Source organism: Schistocerca nitens, chromosome 11 (assembly GCF_023898315.1).
Source record: "Schistocerca nitens isolate TAMUIC-IGC-003100 chromosome 11, iqSchNite1.1, whole genome shotgun sequence".
Classification (NCBI taxonomy): Eukaryota; Metazoa; Arthropoda; class Insecta; order Orthoptera; family Acrididae; genus Schistocerca; species Schistocerca nitens.
This window is the reverse complement of record NC_064624.1, coordinates 196,345,212-196,364,127: the sequence shown is the minus strand read 5'-3', so window position 1 is coordinate 196,364,127 and position 18,916 is coordinate 196,345,212. Positions and strand designations below refer to the sequence as shown.

Below are 18,916 nucleotides of genomic sequence, written 5' to 3'. Positions count from 1 at the left end.
TTCATCTCTTAGTCTCCCTCTACGATTTTTATCCTCCACGCTGCCCTCCAATGCTAAATTTGTGATCCCTTAATGCCTCAGAACATGTCCTACCAACCGATCCCTTCTTCTAGTGAAGTTGTGCCACAAACTCCTCTTCTCCCCAATTCTGTTCAATACCTCCTCATTAGTTATGTGATCTACCCATCTAATCTTCAGCATTCTTCTGTAGCACCACACTTCGAATATTCCCTTCTTGTCCAAACTATTTATCGCCCATGTTTCACTTCCATACATGGCTACACTCCATACAAATACTTTCAGAAACGACATCCTGACACTTAAATCTATACTCGATGTTAACAAATTCCTCTTCTTCAGAAACGCTTTCCTTGCCATTGCCAGTCTACATTTTATATCCTCTCTACTTCGACCATCATCAGTTATTTTTCTCCCCAAATAGCAAAACTCATTTACTGCTTTAAGCGTCTCATTTCCTAATCTAATTCCCTCAGCATCACCCGACTTAATTCGACTACATTCCATTTCCTCGTTTTGCTTTTGTTGATGTTCATCTTATATCCTGCTTTCAAGACACTGTCCATTCCGTTGAACTGCTCTTCCAAGTCCTTTGCTGTCTCTGATAGAATTACAATGTCATTGGTGAACCTCAAAGTTTTTATTTCTTCTCCATGAATTTTAATACCTACTCCGAATTTTGAAAAGGCTACTGAAAATTATTTCGTTATCAATACTGATGTTACAGTACGCAATGTTTGTTCAACATCAAAATTTTGTAGTGGATTTTTCTTAACATTAAAAGACCAATAAGTACCACGACTAACACGAGAACATGAGACTATTATCAGAGAAAAATATGTTTATAATGTTTGCCAGACCAGAACTACGCGCAGCAAGATTTCTTGTATGTCATGAAGGTAAATTGTCTTTTTGCACTGTTAATAATATAACATCATCTGCAGCCCGCCTCCGCCTGTAAAACACATCATAAAATCTGCTGCTCTGCTCTGCAATTCCGAAAGCTGAAAGAAATAATTTTAGTTCAGTATTACCTGTCCGCCTCTTTGCGGTGTGATTGGTTTCAGTTGATGGAGTTTGAATGCGCCGCAGCTGCGGCTCGTTCGTTCGTAGCGTAGCTCTGCACCACGAATAATATTTTAAATAGCTGAAAATATCTTAAAAGGATGGGATAAAATATCAGACAAGCTTATTACAAATCATAACGCAAGTTTTTACTAAGTAGCTCTATTCAAAACATTTAGACGGATTAAATTCTTACACACCTTTACAAATCGTTGCCTAATGGCGTCCTTCTCTCAATCTTGACAAAAGAATGCTACACAAGCATACAATATGGCGTCACAGGCTCTTCCTACTCACGTAACTCCAAAAAGACGACGACAGAGAAGTTAATGCTCGGTCACTACTACTTCCCTCGGTTTGATATATTTAAACCTTTGGTTGATATTTAATAAGTATCGTCTGTGGCGGTTTCAGTACTTGCCGACACAGATATTATCTGTAAATAAGATATAAAAAAACTGCAACCAGTCACTTTTTTGAATAATTATGTTTCAGTCCATGAACTGGTTTTCGAACCTTTTCAGGTTCATCTTCAGATGGTTTCAGGAAGTTACATCATTATTGCGAGCATAATGCTGGTTGCTGGCTGTATGACAAGAAGATGGAACACACTTAAATTTATCGCCATGACTATAGCTTATCTGTCGATCTGGGTGTATTTATTTTTTCACTTCCTGCGACAGTATAGGCGGCTTTTTTCGGTTAGTGTCCATCTGTCTGCCTCCATTTTGATGTCCAGTTGTTACATCACTACACACACTTCCACACAAACTATACTAATTACACTCTGACGGCGAGACTTTTCCAGCATCCATCGTGCGCTTTACAACTGTTGCTTGTAACAAAGATCTTGGCAGAAAGATATGGCATAGACCTACTTTACACAGAGATGTAATTTGCTCTTCTTTACATGTATTAAGGTCGATATAAGGGCAAATATTTTAATCAGACTGGCTATAACATGAGAGTACAAAATAAAATAAATAAATAAACTACTACAAGAACAAACTTCAGGTGATCTGATATCTTACTTCTGTTTGTATATTACGTATAATACAGGCAGTTTATAGCGGTTTTTTTTGTGTGATTGGCGTTAACATGGATATCCATGAATCAATGCTACAGAGTTATTTTATCTGCAGTGAGATACAGATGTCTGTTGGACTGGTACCTTTATACAGGGCTATTACAAATGATTGAAGCGATTTCATAAATTCACTGTAGCTCCATTAATTGACATATGGTCACGACACACTACAGATACGAAGAAAAACTCATAAAGTTTTGTTCGGCTGAAGCCGCACTTCAGGTTTCTGCCGCCAGAGCGCTCGAGAGCGCAGTGAGACAAAATGGCGACAGGAGCCGAGAAAGCGTATGTCGTGCTTGAAATGCACTCACATCAGTCAGTCATAACAGTGCAACGACACTTCAGCACGAAGTTCAACAAAGATCCACCAACTGCCAACTCCATTCGGCGATGGTATGCGCAGTTTAAAGTTTCTGGATGCCTCTGTAAGGGGAAATCGACGGGTCGGCCTGCAGTGAGCGAAGAAACGGTTGAACGCGTGCGGGCAAGTTTCACGCGTAGCCCGCGGAAGTCGACGAATAAAGCAAGCAGGGAGCTAAACGTACCACAGCCGACGGTTTAGAAAATCTTACGGAAAAGACTAAAGCAGAAGCCTTACCGCTTACAATTGCTACAAGCCCTGACACCCGATGACAAAGTCAAACGCTTTGAATTTTCGGCGCGGTTGCAACAGCTCATGGAAGAGGATGCGTTCAGTGCGAAACTTGTTTTCAGTGATGAAGCAACATTTTTTCTTAATGGTGAAGTGAACAGACACAATGTGCGAATCTGGGCGGTAGAGAATCCTCACGCATTCGTGCAGAAAATTTGCAATTCACCAAAAGTTAACGTGTTTCGTGCAATCTCACGGTTTAAAGTTTACGGCCCCTTTTTCTTCTGCGAAAAAAACGTTACAGGACACGTGTATGTGCACATGCCGGAAAATCTGCCTCTTTACTGACCCTTGTAATAATGAAACACGAAGGTGGACCTTACATCTGTCCCCTACAGTAAGCTGTTGCCTACTGTACATGTCCTGGGGTTGGACATATGGAGACAGGCTCAGTGGGGCAATGGTGGCCAAACAGCTGATGTGTGGGCACATCCAGTGTGCCTGCTGTGGAGGTGGCCATGTGGGCACAACACAGTTAGGCAAGGGTGGCTGAACAGCTCATGTTTGGACAGTCTTACCCTAGTCTGTCTGCGCTGAGGGTGGCCATGTGGGCGCAGGGACAGTTGGACAAGGGTGGCTGAACACGATGTGTGGACAATTGTACCGTAGTGTCTCTGCCCTATGGGTGGCCATGTGGCGCAGAGGCTGTTTGGTAAGGGTGTGCGAACAGCTGACGTGAGGGCAGCCTCACCCTAGTGTGTCTGCCAAGAGGGTGGCCATGTGGGCAGAGCCACAATTGGGCAAGGGTGGCTGAACAGCTGATGTGTGGACAGTCTTGCCCTAGTGTGTCTGCCCTGAGGGTGGCCATGTGGGCAGAGCCACAATTGGGCAAGGTGGTGAAACAGCTGATGTGTGGACAGTCTGGCCCTAGTGTGTCTGCCATGAGGGTGGCCATGTGGGCAGAGCCACAATTGGGCAAGGTGGTGAAACAGCTGATGTGTGGACAGTCTGGCCCTAGTGTGTCTGCCAAGAGGGTGGCCATGTGGGCAGAGCCACAATTGGGCAAGGGTGGCTGAACAGCTGATGTGTGGACAGTCTTGCCCTAGTGTGTCTGCCAAGAGGGTGGCCATGTGGGCAGAGCCACAATTGGGCAAGGGTGGCTGAACAGCTGATGTGTGGACAGTCTTGCCCTAGTGTGTCTGCCCTGAGGGTGGCCATGTGGGCAGAGCCACAATTGGGCAAGGTGGTGAAACAGCTGATGTGTGGACAGTCTGGCCCTAGTGTGTCTGCCATGAGGGTGGCCATGTGGGCAGAGCCACAATTGGGCAAGGTGGTGAAACAGCTGATGTGTGGACAGTCTGGCCCTAGTGTGTCTGCCATGAGGGTGGCCTCGTGGGTACAGGGAAGATGGGCAAGGGTGGCCAAACAGCTGATGTGTGGGCAGTATTGTCCTAGTGTGTCTGCCCTGAGAGTAGCCATGTGGGCGCAGGGACAGTTGGACAAGGGAGGCCGAACACGTGATGTGTGGACAATTGTACCGTAGTGTGTCTGCCCTGAGGGTGGCCATGTGGGCACAGGGAAGATGGGCAAGGGTGGCCAAACAGCTGATGTGAGGGCAGTCTTGCTCTAGTGTGTCTGCCCTGAGGGTGGCCATGTGGGCAGAGCCACAATTGGGCAAGGGTGGCTGAACAGCTGATGTGTGGACAGTCTTGCCCTAGTGTGTCTGCCCTGAGGGTGGCCATGTGGGCAGAGCCACAATTGGGCAAGGGTGGCTGAACAGCTGATGTGTGGACAGTCTTGCCCTAGTGTGTCTGCCCTGAGGGTGGCCATGTGGGCAGAGCCACAATTGGGCAAGGGTGGCTGAACAGCTGATGTGTGGACAGTCTTGCCCTAGTGTGTCTGCCCTGAGGGTGGCCATGTGGGCAGAGCCACAATTGGGCAAGGTGGTGAAACAGCTGATGTGTGGACAGTCTGGCCCTAGTGTGTCTGCCATGACGGTGGCCTCGTGGGTACAGGGAAGATGGGCAAGGGTGGCCAAACAGCTGATGTGTGGGCAGTATTGTCCTAGTGTGTCTGCCCTGAGAGTAGCCATGTGGGCGCAGGGACAGTTGGACAAGGGAGGCCGAACACGTGATGTGTGGACAATTGTACCGTAGTGTGTCTGCCCTGAGGGTGGCCATGTGGGCACAGGGAAGATGGGCAAGGGTGGCCAAACAGCTGATGTGAGGGCAGTCTTGCTCTAGTGTGTCTGCCCTGAGGGTGGCCATGTGGTCGCAACGAGAGTTTAGCAAGGGTGGCTGAAGAGCTTATGTGTGGGTAGTCTTGTCCTAGTACGCAGTCCTGAGGATGGGCATGTGGGCACAGGGACAGTTGGGTAAGGGTGGCTGAACAGCTGGACACTCTTGCCCTAGAGTGCCAGTCCTGAGGGTGGCCATATGGGCACAGGGACAGTTGGGCAAGGGTGGCGAAACAACTGATGTACAGACAGTCTTGCAGCTGGGCTGTAGCGTAAAAAGTGCCTCTGCAGTCGCTGAACCAATGGGTGCAGGGGTTGCCATTCAGCTTATGATTTTACAGAATGCATGCAGTGGAGCGATCTGGCAGGTAGCCTACGTGGCTGCATCTGCATACTACCATTTCGTGGGGCACACTTGCCCCTTGTGGTAGCGTTGGAATGCCTGTTCTGGAGCTTGCGGTTTCTCTGTATCCCCTCACACAGAGAGCAGTGACTGCCCCTGTGGCCTTCTGACGTGTGCTATGTGGTGTCCGCAGGCCACGGCTCGATGGGCATCAGCAACTCGATCGGCTCCAACACGTTCGACATCCTGCTGTGCCTGGGCCTGCCGTGGCTCATCAAGGCGAGCTTCCTGCCGACCACAGAGGGCCGGCACTACGTGGGCATCAACTCGCGCGGCCTCGAGTACTCGGCCATCTCCCTGCTCTCCACGCTCTTCATGCTCTACGCCGCCTTCTCCCTCAACAAGTAAGTAAATGTCATGCATTATAATTCTTTTATACTTTCAGTTCTCGGTATTAAGCTGGGTGGTGTCACCTGTGTGGTGCAATTTTGTCGACGAGCCTACTTGTTGCCATTATCGTTGTGGTATCCGTGAGAGTTTTCAATTGCATGCCATCATTGTATGACCTCTCTCCTGCTGTTGGTGACAGGCCAACAGTCTCTCTGTATGATGCGGTCTCAGCTCCTCAATTGCCCACAGCTCACGGTTCAGTGGCTAGCGTTGCTACCTACTGGGTTGGGGATATTCTCTGCTCAGGTACTAGGTGTTTGTGGTATACTCATCATTCCATCATCATTCGTGAAAGTGGCTGGATTAGACTGTGTACAGATTGGGAATGTGTACAGTTGAGCACCCCACACTCCAGGTATCACTATTGGCTCTTCAGTTGGAATGACATGAGTGGATATGTCCACATACTGGCGTTGTACTTTGAGCACCCTCAAGACTGTATCCCAAATCTTATTTAGTTAGATACCAGATTCATCAGTTATAAATAAAGACAGAAACTTGTAGCAGGGGCCAACTCCCTTGCTGTAGAGGTAACAACGGTTCCTGTCAGGTCATCAGAGTTAAGCACTGTCAGGCTAAACTACCAGTTGGATGGCTGACTGTCCAGGCCAAAACGAGTGCTGTTGGCAAGCGGTGTGCACTCAACCCTCGTGAGGCCAGTTGGGGAGTTGTTCCAATGAGAAGTAGCGGCTCTGGTCATGATGATTGCCAATGGCGATCTGCGACCATATGCTCCTCCACACATGTGTATCCACAGGAGATGTACCCTGTAATTGAAAAAGTGTCGTGATGATCTCGCCATTGGCAAAAGATTCCGGAATAGTCCTCCATTCGGATCTCTTGGAGGAGACTACCAAGGAGGGGCTTACCATGAGAAAAAGACTGAATAATCAACGAAAGGATAATGTTCTATGAGCTGGGACGTGGTGGCGAAGCTAGCAAATCTGAAAAGGGAAATTTAAAGGCTCAATCTAGATATAGTGGAGTTCAGTGAAGTGGAATGGATTTCTGGTCTCACTGGGTAATATCAACAGCAATAGAAAATGGTATAACGGAAGTAGGATTCGTTGTGAATAGGAAGACAGGGCAGAGGGTGTGTTACTGTGAACAGTTCAGTGACAGGGTTGTTCTTATCAGAATCAAAAGCAAATCAACACTGAAAACGATAGTTCAGGTATACCTTCTGACGTCGCAAGCTGAAGATTAAGAGAGAGAGAAATTACATGAAGATGTTGAAAAGGTAATACAATCCATACAGGGAGATGAAAATCTAATACTCATGGAGGACTGGAATGCAGTTGCAGGGGAAGGAGCAGAAGAAATGGTTACAGGAGAATATGGACTTGGGACAAGGAACGAGAGAGCAGAAGGACTAATTGTATTCTGTAATAAATTTCAGCTAGTACTACCGGATACTCTGTTCAAGTATCACAAGAGGAGGAGGTGTACTTGGAAAAGGCCGGGTGGTACGGGAGGATTTCAGTTAGATTACACTGTGGTCAGACAGACATTCCGAAATCAGATACTGGATTGTAACATGTAGCCAGGAGCAGATACAGACTCAGATCACAATCTACTAGTGATGAAGAGTAGGCTGAAGTTCAAGACTTCAGTCAGGAAGAATCAATACGCAAAGAAGTGGGATATGGAAGTACTAAGGAATGACGAGATCTGCTTGAAGTTCTCTAAGCAGCAATAACGAATGGGCATCTCTAAAAAAGGCAATCTCAGAAGTTGAAAAGAAAAAAATAGGTACAAAGAAGGTAATTGCGAAGAAACCATGGGCAACAGAAGATATACTTCAGTTGATTGACAAAAGAAGGAAGTATAAAAATGTTCAGGGAAATTGAGTAATACAGAAATGCAAGTCGCTAAGGAATGAAAAAAAATAGAAGGTGCAGAGAAGGTAAGACGAAATGGCTGCATGAAGAATGTGAAGAAACCGAAAAAGAAATGATTGTCAGAAGGACAGACTCAGCATATAGGGAAGTCAAAACAACCTTCGATGAAATTAAAAGCCGGGGGTGTAACATCAAGAGTGCAGCGATAATTCCACTGTTAAATGCAGAGGTAAGAGCTGATAGGTGCAAAGAGCACATTGAAGGCTTCTATGATGGGGGAAGATTTGTCTGGTGTGATACTAGAAGAAGCGAAGGTCGATTTAGAAGAGATGGGAGATCCAGTATTAGAATCAGAATTTAAGAGAGCTGTGGAGGACTTAACATCAAATAAGGTAGAAGGAATAGATAAAATTCTATCATAATTGCTAAAATCATGAGAGGAAGTGGCAACAAAACGACTATTCACGTTGATGTGTAGAATGTATGAGCCTCGCGACATACCATCTGACTTTCGGAAAAATTTCATCCCTACAATTACGAAGATTACAAGAACCGACAAATGCGAGAATTACGGCACAATCATGCACCTAAGTTGCTGACAGGAATAATGTACAGAAGAATGGAAAAGGAAATTGAGAATATCCTAGATACCGATCAGTTTGGCCTTAGAAAAGGTGAAGACGCCCAAGAGACAATTCTGACGTTGATAACGGAAGCAAGATTAAAGAAAAATCGAGATACGTTCAAAGGATTTGTTGACCTGGAAAAAGGAGTTCGACAGTGTAGAATGGTGCAAGGTGTTTCAAATTCTGAGAGAAATAGGGGTACGCTACAGGTAGAGACGGGTAATTCAGAACATATACAAGAGCCAAGAGCGAATAATAAGAGTGGACGACCACGAACGAGAAGCTCGGGTTAAACAGGGTCTAAGACAGGGATGTAGTCTTTCGCCCCTACTGTTCAATCTGTACATCGAAGAAACAAGATAGAAATAAAAGAAAGGTTCAGGAGTGGAATTAAAATACAAGGTGAAAGGATATCAATGACACGATTCGCTGATGACATTGCTATCCTGAGTGAAAGTGAAGAAGAATTACATGATCTGCTGACTGGAATGAACAGTCTAATGAGTACAGAGTATGGATTGAGAGTAAATTGACGAAAGACGAAAGAAGTGAGGAGTAGCAGAAATGAGAACAGCAAGAAACTTAACATCATGATTCATGGTAATTAAGTAGATAAAGTTAAGGAATTCTGCTACATAGGCAGCAAACCAGCCAATGAAGGACGGAGCAAAAAGGGCATGAAAAGCAGACTACTGGCGAAAAGGGCATTCCTGGCCAAGAGAAGTGTACTAGTATTAAATGTAGGCCTTACTTTGAGGAAGAAATTTCTGAAAGTGTATGTTTGGAGCCTGTATTGTATGGTAGTGAAACATGGACCGTGGTAAAACCGCAACAGAAAACAATCGAAGCATTTGAGATGTGGCGCTACATACGAATGTTGAAACTCAGGTGGACTGATGAGATAAGCAATGAGGGGTCCTGTGCAGATCGGAGAGGAAGGAAATGTGTGGAAAACACTGACAAGAAGGAAGGACATGGTGATAGGACATCGGTTAAGACATCAGCGAATAACTTCCATGGTACTAGAGGGAGTGTAGAGGGTAAAAACTGTAGAGGAAGACAGAGGTTGGAATACATCCATCAAATAATTGAAGATGTAGGTTGGAAGTGCTACTCTGAGATGAAGAGGTTAGCAGAGGAGAGGAATTCTTGGTGGACCGCATCAAACCAGTCAGAAGACTGATGATTAAAAAAAAAAAGAATGTATCCAGTGAAGCCTACCAGTTGAGGATTACATGTAGCCAGTTGGTACCATTGGGCCTTCTGACGCTTGTTAGTTTCCAGCGAACATGGGGAACTTATCGACTGGATTACTGGATATGAAGATCACTGCCTTGACATCACTTTCCTAAAGCAGTGCTACAAACTCTTGAAACAACCCAAAAGTTTTTTTGAAGATTAAAAGATTTCTGAGTGCAGTCAAGTTTAAATGTTTATTGATAATTAAGTAGCTCTTAGTAGCTCGTTGAGTAGGATAAATGGACTGTAGCCATAAATTTACTGGTTTGAGTCACCACTATAGCATGCATTTGTACTTTTGTAAATTGCATATTAACAAATGGAAATTACTCAGTTTGGTATCAGGAAGAGGAGAATTTTATTCTGTGGACACGTAAAGAGACCGAGTAAAAGGATAAAACCTATAATTGATAACTGTTTTGACAGAAATCCAAAAATACCAGTGTCATTGAACATAAAAGTTTGAACAGAAGTGATGGAAATAGAAATAACGGAGGAAGAAACCAGAAAACAGAAAAGTTCGGAGAAAGAGTAAATATTTCTTGAGTTTCCAAGAGGAAACAAAGAAAAAAATAAGCACAGTATGGACAGAGGACAGAAGAGAAGAACATGGGGAAAATATGAAGAACTACTAGAAAGAAGAAAAGGAGAAAAGAAAAGAAGGCCATAGTTATTTCATGTAGCAAACAACACATTATTTTTAATTACTATTCGAATGAAAATGCTAATGTTTACTATAAATTAATAATTGATACAAAAATGTGAATCTTCAAATGGAAAATCAGTTTGTCTTTATTTCTAGAGCTTGAGAGTATAATTAATGTTTTTGTTTTTGATTTAAAGAGAAGGCAGTTCACATTTATGTATCAAATTTCTATTTATTTTCGTATGGCCAGTAATTAAAAATTTAAAATGTTGTTTTCGTTAAGAAAATTTTGATACCATATTTGCTAGTTAACATTTCCATTTGTCCACAAACACGGAATTTAAAAAAGCTACCGAAGAGTTAACTGAAAATCAACAAAACTTCTATATTTAACTGTGCATGGAAACCTTATAATCTTTAATGCCGATGTTTTGGACTTTTTTTTTAAGAATCGTGTAGTACTCGTTAAGGAAACTGATATCCGACCAGTGACGTCGGCACGCTGTAACTATAAAGAGTATCGCCGAGGGCCAGCCTGTGAAGATCCCATCTTAGTTGGAAACCAACGTGTTTATTTGTAAATGACTACTGTGGTAACCAACTAAGTAAGGTTTGTGTCCAAAGTGCAGTGCCAGTGTGTGGGAAGATCTGCTTACATCATCATCATCATCGTTATTACTGTTATCTTACAGTTGCTGCTGCAACCATTCTCTTCTATTTTGTGCAGTCCTTGTCAATTGTAGTTAATACTAGCACATTGCTACTTCCAATAGGTATTCGATTGCTTTCTGTGCCTCCCCTTCGTCCTGAGTACTGAAATTTTTCCTTTCAACATGCCTGTTAAGCACTTAGTGTCTAAATAAATGTAAAAACATGTTTTCCTTTTTTGGATGGTTGCTATGATATTTCACTGGTCACTGATCCCTTTCTTAACATCTACATTTTATTTTCTTTCTGTTCACCTGGTCAGCATTAGTACCTGAGTTCAGTAGCTTCTCAGCACTTCCTTTTGGTCTCTAGCTTGACATCTTGACAAACTATTTTTTTAATTTTTTGTGATACTTGAACTTCTCCAGGGGTAACTCATGACCAGGTTGTTCACATGTCTGTGTCCTAGGGGCACAATATTTCAGCAAGCAACGACGTTACCATCGTGAGGTATGTTGAAGAACTGATTACCTAGGAGCTAGCTTAGGGCTTTTATTTCCTTCCCCCCCCCCCCCCCCCCCAAATCCGAGTTGCTGCTCGGTCTACATCCAGGAGTGGGTGTGTGGCCAGATTGTCCTCTGTACCTCCCTGCTACTCTGTCCACGGTTCACACCCAGGGACATATACTACCGTAGTTTGCACTCTTGCTCCAACTGGCCTCAAAGTGGCATATGTTCTTCCTCTTCCTAATCAGACTAAGTAACGGCTCCCAGTCCTTATTAGGGATGTAGCCACTAACACGACCGAGCGGCTGTTCCTTTACTCGAATCTCGATGGATTCTTTAATGGCACGGTCCCAGAAGTTACGGACCATTTCGATGAGGGAGCCCTCGAATCAGCCCAATTGAACTCTTCTTCTTTTCTTTCTGGCTTGTTGACGATACCTTCGACATATGGCCACATGGTAGAGACAAACTGAAGTATTTTGCCATACATCTCAGTTCTCTACATTAGAACACCAGTTTTAACATGGAAGAAGATGTCTTGGTAAAACACAAGAGTGGACGGCACTTTGGGCCACAGCGTTGTTGTTGTTGTTGTTGTGGTCTTCAGTCCTGAGACTGGTTTGATGCAGCTCTCCATGCTACTCGATCCTGTGCAAGCTTCTTCATCTCCCAGTACCTACCGCAACCTACATCCTTCTGAATCTGCTTAGTGTATTCATCTCTTGGTCTCCCTCTACGATTTTTACCCTCCACGCTGCACTCCAATGCTAAATTTGTGATCCCTTGATGCCTCAAAACATGTCCTACCAACCGATCCCTTCTTCTAGTCAAGTTGTGCCACAAACTTCTCTTCTCCCCAATCCTATTCAATACCTCCTCATTAGTTACGTGATCTACCCACCTTATCTTCAGCATTCTTCTGTAGCACCACATTTCGAAAGCTTCTATTCTCTTCTTGTCCAAACTAGTTATCGTCCATGTTTCACTTCCATACATGGCTACACTCCATACAAATACTTTCAGAAACGACTTCCTGGCACTTAAATCTATACTCGACGTTAACAAATTTCTCTTCTTCAGAAACGATTTCGTTGCCATTGCCAGTCTACATTTTATACCCTCTCTACTTCGACCATCGTCAGTTATTTTACTCCCTAAATAGCAAAACTCCTTTACTACTTTGAGTGTCTCATTTCCTAATTCAATTCCCTCAGCATCACCCGATTTAATTTGACTACATTCCATTATCCTCGTTTTGCTTTTGTTGATGTTCATCTTATATCCTCCTTTCAAGACACTGTCCATTCAGTTCAACTGCTCTTCCAAGTCCTTTGCTGTCTCTGACAGAATTACAATGTCGTCGGCGAACCTCAAAGTTTTTTAATACCTACTCCGAATTTTTCTTTTGTTTCCTTTACTGCTTGCTCAATATACAGATTGAATAACATCGGGGAGAGGCTACAACCCTGTCTCACTCCTTTCCCAACCGCTGCTTCCCCTTCATGCCCCTCGACTCTTATAACTGCCACCTGGTTTTTGTACAAATTGTAAATAGCCTTTCGCTCCCTGTATTTTACCCCTGCCATCTTCAGAATTTGAAAGAGAGTATTCCAGTTAACATTGTCAAAAGCTTTCTCTAAGTCTACAAAAGCTAGAAACGGAGGTTTGCCTTTTCTTAATCTTTCTTCTAAGATAAGTCGTAAGGTTAGTATTGCCTCACGTGTTCCAACATTTCTACGGAATCGACAGCGTACTATTACAAAAGGCGGACAACCTATACCTACATTCACACAGCTGCCACCACCCAGAGCAGGGGAATGGGATGCTCAAAATATTGCTACATAGAGCTCACACTCTCTCGGACTCGAGCATTGGAGAACAGTTTTCTGGAAGAACGGATGTGCAGAGTGGCAAATTCGGAGAGCCTCTTGTTTTGCACCAGTTGTACTACCGGCAGAAAGAGAAGAGGAACCGGACGAGGTGGCGCAGCGGCTACCACACTGGACTCGCATTTGGGGGGACATCAGTTCAATCCCGCGTCCGGCCATCCTGATTTAGGTTTTCCGTGATCTCTCTGAATCGTTCCAGGCAAATGCTGGGATGGTTCCTTCGAAAGAGCATGGACACTTTCCATCCCCATCCTTCCCTAATCCCCGATGAACCTCGCTGTCTGGTCTCCACCCCAAAAACAACCCAACCAACCCCAAAAGAGGAACCTTCCAGAACAATAAAATGAATTTGCAGAAACACCGAGTGAAGACTATTTTACGACCACCGCCTAAAACACGGGGAGTGCTTGGTAATGTGAAGGACGGCTTTGGACTGTGCCAGACCAGTGGTCTGTCAGATACAGTAACAAAGTGGCATGACGTACGTACGTCAGATGCTAAGTGATACGGAAAATCGCTGCCGTGGACACTAAGACACAATGTACTGAAGAATCCTAGGAACTCAGCTGTCACGGAATGGAATCACGCAGAATGGATTACGATCATACTAAGGTTTTGATACAGAGTTCAGGCAGCTGGGACTGTGCCATTAACACTAGAACAAAGGAGTTTCTGCCATTCCTAAAATGGCGGAAAGGGGTCATTTTGAACCCACATAAAATATTTTCATATTTGAATTAAACAAGTACTTCTTTAGTGTTTGTTAATCCATACTTTATTTCTAGTAATCACAACAACTATTTACAATTATAAACAATAATTGTTTCCAGGGCTCTCGGGTGTCCAGTCGGATGCAATTGTTGAAGTCCCACGATATTCCAGTGAATAACCTTTCCTCCATCATCAGGTGGTTCTGATGGACATAAATAACAACGACAATGAGCAGACAGACCGTTCCATCAGAACCACCTGATGATGGCGGAAAGGTTATTCCCTGGAATATCGTGGGACTCCAACAATTGCATCCGGCTGGACACCCAAGAGACCTGGAAACAACACATATGCTGGAAAATCCTCTAATCACATATAAATAATAATTACTAATTTATCTGAACAACAATCTATCATACAAATTTATTGTAGCTACTGCTAACAAGTTTCTCAACTATAAATTTTACTTTATTAACTATTCATACAACCTTCGAGACACATTTAGTATATTTGGTCCATTTTACTCTGACATGTGTTGTACAAACAGCTCGGTATTGCTTTTCACTCAAGTCACTTGAAGCTGTTAGGTTCACTTAGCACAGTTGTTTTCTGTTTTACGCACACAATTTTTTGCATATGACTTTGTGGCACTTTACACAGTTTTCGCTGGTCTTGTTGCCTTTGCAGAGGCTGATTCGGCACTTCCTCCGCTTTCTAGGTGATTTCAGTCCCATATCCTTTGCCTGATGTTCTTGCTCTTTCGTTCCCTTGAGTTCATTTGCCAGTTGAAGTATGAACTTCTTTCGATTTTATTCTTCGTTACTGTGTTAGAGATGACCCGTGAATTCATTTCCGCCGTGCCCATTATGCTGTAGAAGACATGCGCTGCCCATCTCCTACATGCAACCTTTGTAGTATATTTGCCGGTAATTTGATCAACCACGTCCACATCCTACTTTGTTGCATTGTAGAACGTTATGGTTGCTGGTTGTGCAGTATTGTGGTGGAGTGTATTTCAGCATTCGGCTTCCTTACTTCATCGGGAATTTCACAGTGGATCTTGCTCGTTGTACTAACTAATGAAGTTTTCTTTTCTTTGACTTTTTTAGCAAGTTGAAGAGACGTAAAGAAGTTGTGTATGGTCACATTCCTTCCTTGACTTACAAATGTCTCCGTGAGATGCAGAACAACGTACTCTCCAAGTGGTTGTTTCTCTCTATGCGTGTCCTCTTTTCCAAGGTATGGGAAAGCATTGCATATATGGTTTGTCATTACATCAACAGCCAACCAGAATTTGAGATCATACAGGGCTACTACAAATGATTGAAGCGATTTCATTAATTCACTGTAGCTCCATTCATTGACATATGGTCACGACACACTACATATACGTAGAAAAACTCATAAAGTTTTGTTCGGCTGAAGCCGCAGTGAGACAAAATGGCGACAGGAGCCGAGAAAGCGTATGTCGTGCTTGAAATGCACTCACATCAGTCAGTCATAACAGTGCAACGACACTTCAGGACGAAGTTCAACAAAGATCCACCAACTGCTAACTCCATTCGGCAATGCTATGCGCAGTTTAAAGCTTCTGGATGGCTCTGTAAGGGGAAATCAACGGGTCGGCCTGCAGTGAGCGGAAAAACGGTTGAAGGCGTGCGGGCAAGTTTCACGCGTAGCCCGCGGAAGTCGACGAATAAAGCAAGCAGGGAGCTAAACGTACCACAGCCGACGGTTTGGAAAATCTCACGGAAGAGGCTAAAGCAGAAGCCTTACCGTTTACAATTGCTACAAGCCCTGACACCCGATGACAAAGTCAAACGCTTTGAATTTTCGGCGCGGTTGCAACAGCTCACGGAAGAGGATGCGTTCAGTGCGAAACTTGTTTTCAGTGATGAAGCAACATTTTTTCCTAATGGTGAAGTGAAAAGACACAATGTGCGAATCTGGGCGGTAGAGAATCCTCACGCATTCGTGCAGCAAATTCGCAATTCGCCAAAAGTTAACGTGTTTTGTGCAATATCACGGTTTAAAGTTTACGGCCCCTTTTTGTTCTGCGAAAAAAACGTTACAGGACACGTGTATCTGGACATGCTGGAAAATTGGCTCACGCCACAACTGGAGACCGACAGCGCCGACTTCATCTTTCAACAGGATGGTGCTCCACCGCACTTCCATCATGATGTTCGGCATTTCTTAAACAGGAGATTGGAAAACCGATGGATCGGTCGTGGTGGAGATCATGATCAGCAATTCATGTCATGGCGTCCACGCTCTCCCGACTTAACCCCATGCGATTTCTTTCTGTAGGGTTATGTGAAAGATTCAGTTTTTAAACCTCCTCTACCAAGAAACGTGCCATAACTGCGAGCTCGCATCAACGATGCTTTCGAACTCATTGATGGGGACATGCTGCGCCGAGTGTGGGAGGAACTCGATTATCGGCTTGATGTCTGCCGAATCACTAAAGGGGCACATATCGAACATTTGTGAATGCCTAAAAAAACTTTTTGAGTTTTTGTATGTGTGTGCAGAGCATTGTGAAAATATGTCAAATAATAAAGTTATTGTGGAGCTGTGAAATCGCTTCAATCATTTGTAGTAACCCTGTATTTGTCTGGTTTGCTGGACATGAATTGAGTACACCTGGTTTTGCTTTGCTTGGTACCAGTTGCTCGTCAGTGGTGATATTTTATCCAGGGCGGTAAGCGCGAATACTGTTTTCAATGAACTTTCCCCAAATTTCAGATACAAGAGCGAATTTATTGGCTGCCAGGCTCTCAGCCCAGGTTGATTTCTCACCAAAATGGAGAAATCTGAGAAGCTCCTGAAATATATGTCCCAAGGCATAATGTCCTTGATAAAAGCAGGCCTCCAAGAATGCGACCAGAGATCATCCAAAGACATACATTTTGTGCGCAATACACCCCGAACATATACGATGGCTGTCAGTTTCTCCAGTTCCTCAAGTGACACAGTGCAGTCATTGTTTTTTAGTACTTTTCGAGCATTTGAGTCTGTGTATTTCTTCACAAGACATGGCAGTGCTTCATCAAAAATAAGACGGGAGGCACTTACGACAGAGCAGTCCAATTGTTGGCAAGCATAAGCAGTCGGACCTCCCTTCTCCGGAACATTCACACCTGAACACCTTCCAGAAGAATAATTTCCAATCTCCCGCACGGTTCCATCACTTACAATCATCTTTTTAGACGCTTCCAACTGCTGTTCTGAAAGAGGTGATGATTGACGTATGTCAGCATCTGACTCGTCTTCCAATAATCGCTCCTCGTTCACAATGTCTCCTTCTTCACTTGTGTCAGGTACATAATCATCATCTTCATCAGTGAAGTCAATTTCCAATTCAACTTCGGAATACTCTAAGACATGTAACACTTCTTCATCAGAAATTCCGCACTGGCGACAGATGTTCGAAAACGTGTTTCACACACAAAGACTGCCTGAGTGACACAACATAAGCTGTGGCAGACTGGAAAGTACACGTGCCAAGTTGCAACAATGAGGAGCAACTGCTCTGCGTTACTGCTCACTGTTGACACTCTATTGTTGGATAGTTTACTTACACTCAGAAGAGAAATTGCAGTATACAGGGTGTTACAAAAAGGTACGGCCAAACTTTCAGGAAACATTCCTCACACACAAATAAAGAAAAGATGTTATGTGGACATGTGTCTGGAAACGCTTAATTTCCATGTTAGAGCTCATTTTAGTTTCGTCAGTATGTACTGTACTTCCTCGATTCACCGCCAGTTGGTCCAATTGAAGGAAGGTAATGTTGACTTCGGTGCTTGTGTTGACATGCGACTCATTGCTCTACAGTACTAGCATCGAGCACATCAGTACGCAACATCAACAGGTTAGTGTTCATCACGAACGTGGTTTTGCAGTCAGTGCAATGTTTACAAATGCGGAGTTGGCAGATGCCCATTTGATGTACGGATTAGCACGGGGCAATAGCCGTGGCGCGGTACGTTTGTATCGAGACAGATTTCCAGAACGAAGGTGTCCCGACAGGAAGACGTTCGAAGCAATTGATCGGCGTCTTAGGGAGCACGGAACATTCCAGCCTATGACTCGCGACTGGGGAAGACCAAGAACGACGAGAACACCTGCAATGGACGAGGCAATTCTTCGTGCAGTTGACGATAAACCTAATGTCAGCGTCAGAGAAGTTGCTGCTGTACAAGGTAACGTTGACCACGTCACTGTATGGAGAGTGCTACGGGAGAACCAGTTGTTTCCGTACCGTGTACAGCGTGTGCAGGCACTATCAGCAGCTGATTGGCCTCCACGGGTACACTTCTGCGAATGGTTCATCCGACAATGTGTCAATCCTCATTTCAGTGCAAATGTTCTCTTTACGGATGAGGCTTCATTCCGACGTGATCAAATTGTGAACTTTCACAATCAACATGTGTGGGCTGACGAGAATCCGCACGCAATTGTGCAATCACGTCATCAACACAGATTTTCTGTGAACGTTTGGGCAGGCATTGTTGGTGATGTCTCGATTGGGCCCCATGCTCTTCCACCTACGCTCAATGGAGCACGTTATCACGATTTCATACGGGATACTCTACCTGTGCTGCTAGAACATGTGCCTTTACAAGTACGACACAACATGTGGTTCATGCACGATGGAGCTCCTGCACATTTCAGTCGAAGTGTTCGTACGATTCTCAACAACAGATTCGGTGACCGATGGACTGGTATAGGCGGACCAATTCCGTGGCCTCCACGCTCTCCTGACGTCAACCTTCTCGACTTTCATTTATGGGGGCATTTGAAAGCTCTTGTCTACGCAACCCCGGTACCAAATGTATAGACTCTTCGTGCTCGTATTGTGGACGGCTGTGATACAGTACGCCATTCTCCAGGGCTGCATCAGCGCATCAGGGATTCCGTGCGACGGAGGGTGGATGCACGTATCCTCGCTAACGGAGGACATTTTGAACATTTCCTGTAACAAAGTGTTTGAAGTCACGCTGGTAGTTCTGT

At 44.3% G+C, this 18,916-nt stretch overlaps 1 protein-coding gene across 1 annotated transcript in view; it reads left to right on the top strand.

The window, feature by feature from the left end:
• LOC126213192 (sodium/potassium/calcium exchanger 3) overlaps positions 1-18,916 on the top strand; it is a 227,703-nt gene that overhangs the window by 195,155 nt on the left and 13,632 nt on the right. Inside the window, exon 9 of the mRNA XM_049940817.1 lies at positions 5,535-5,745. Coding sequence (XP_049796774.1) covers positions 5,535-5,745 — 211 coding nt within the window. The remainder of the gene's footprint in view (positions 1-5,534; positions 5,746-18,916) is intronic.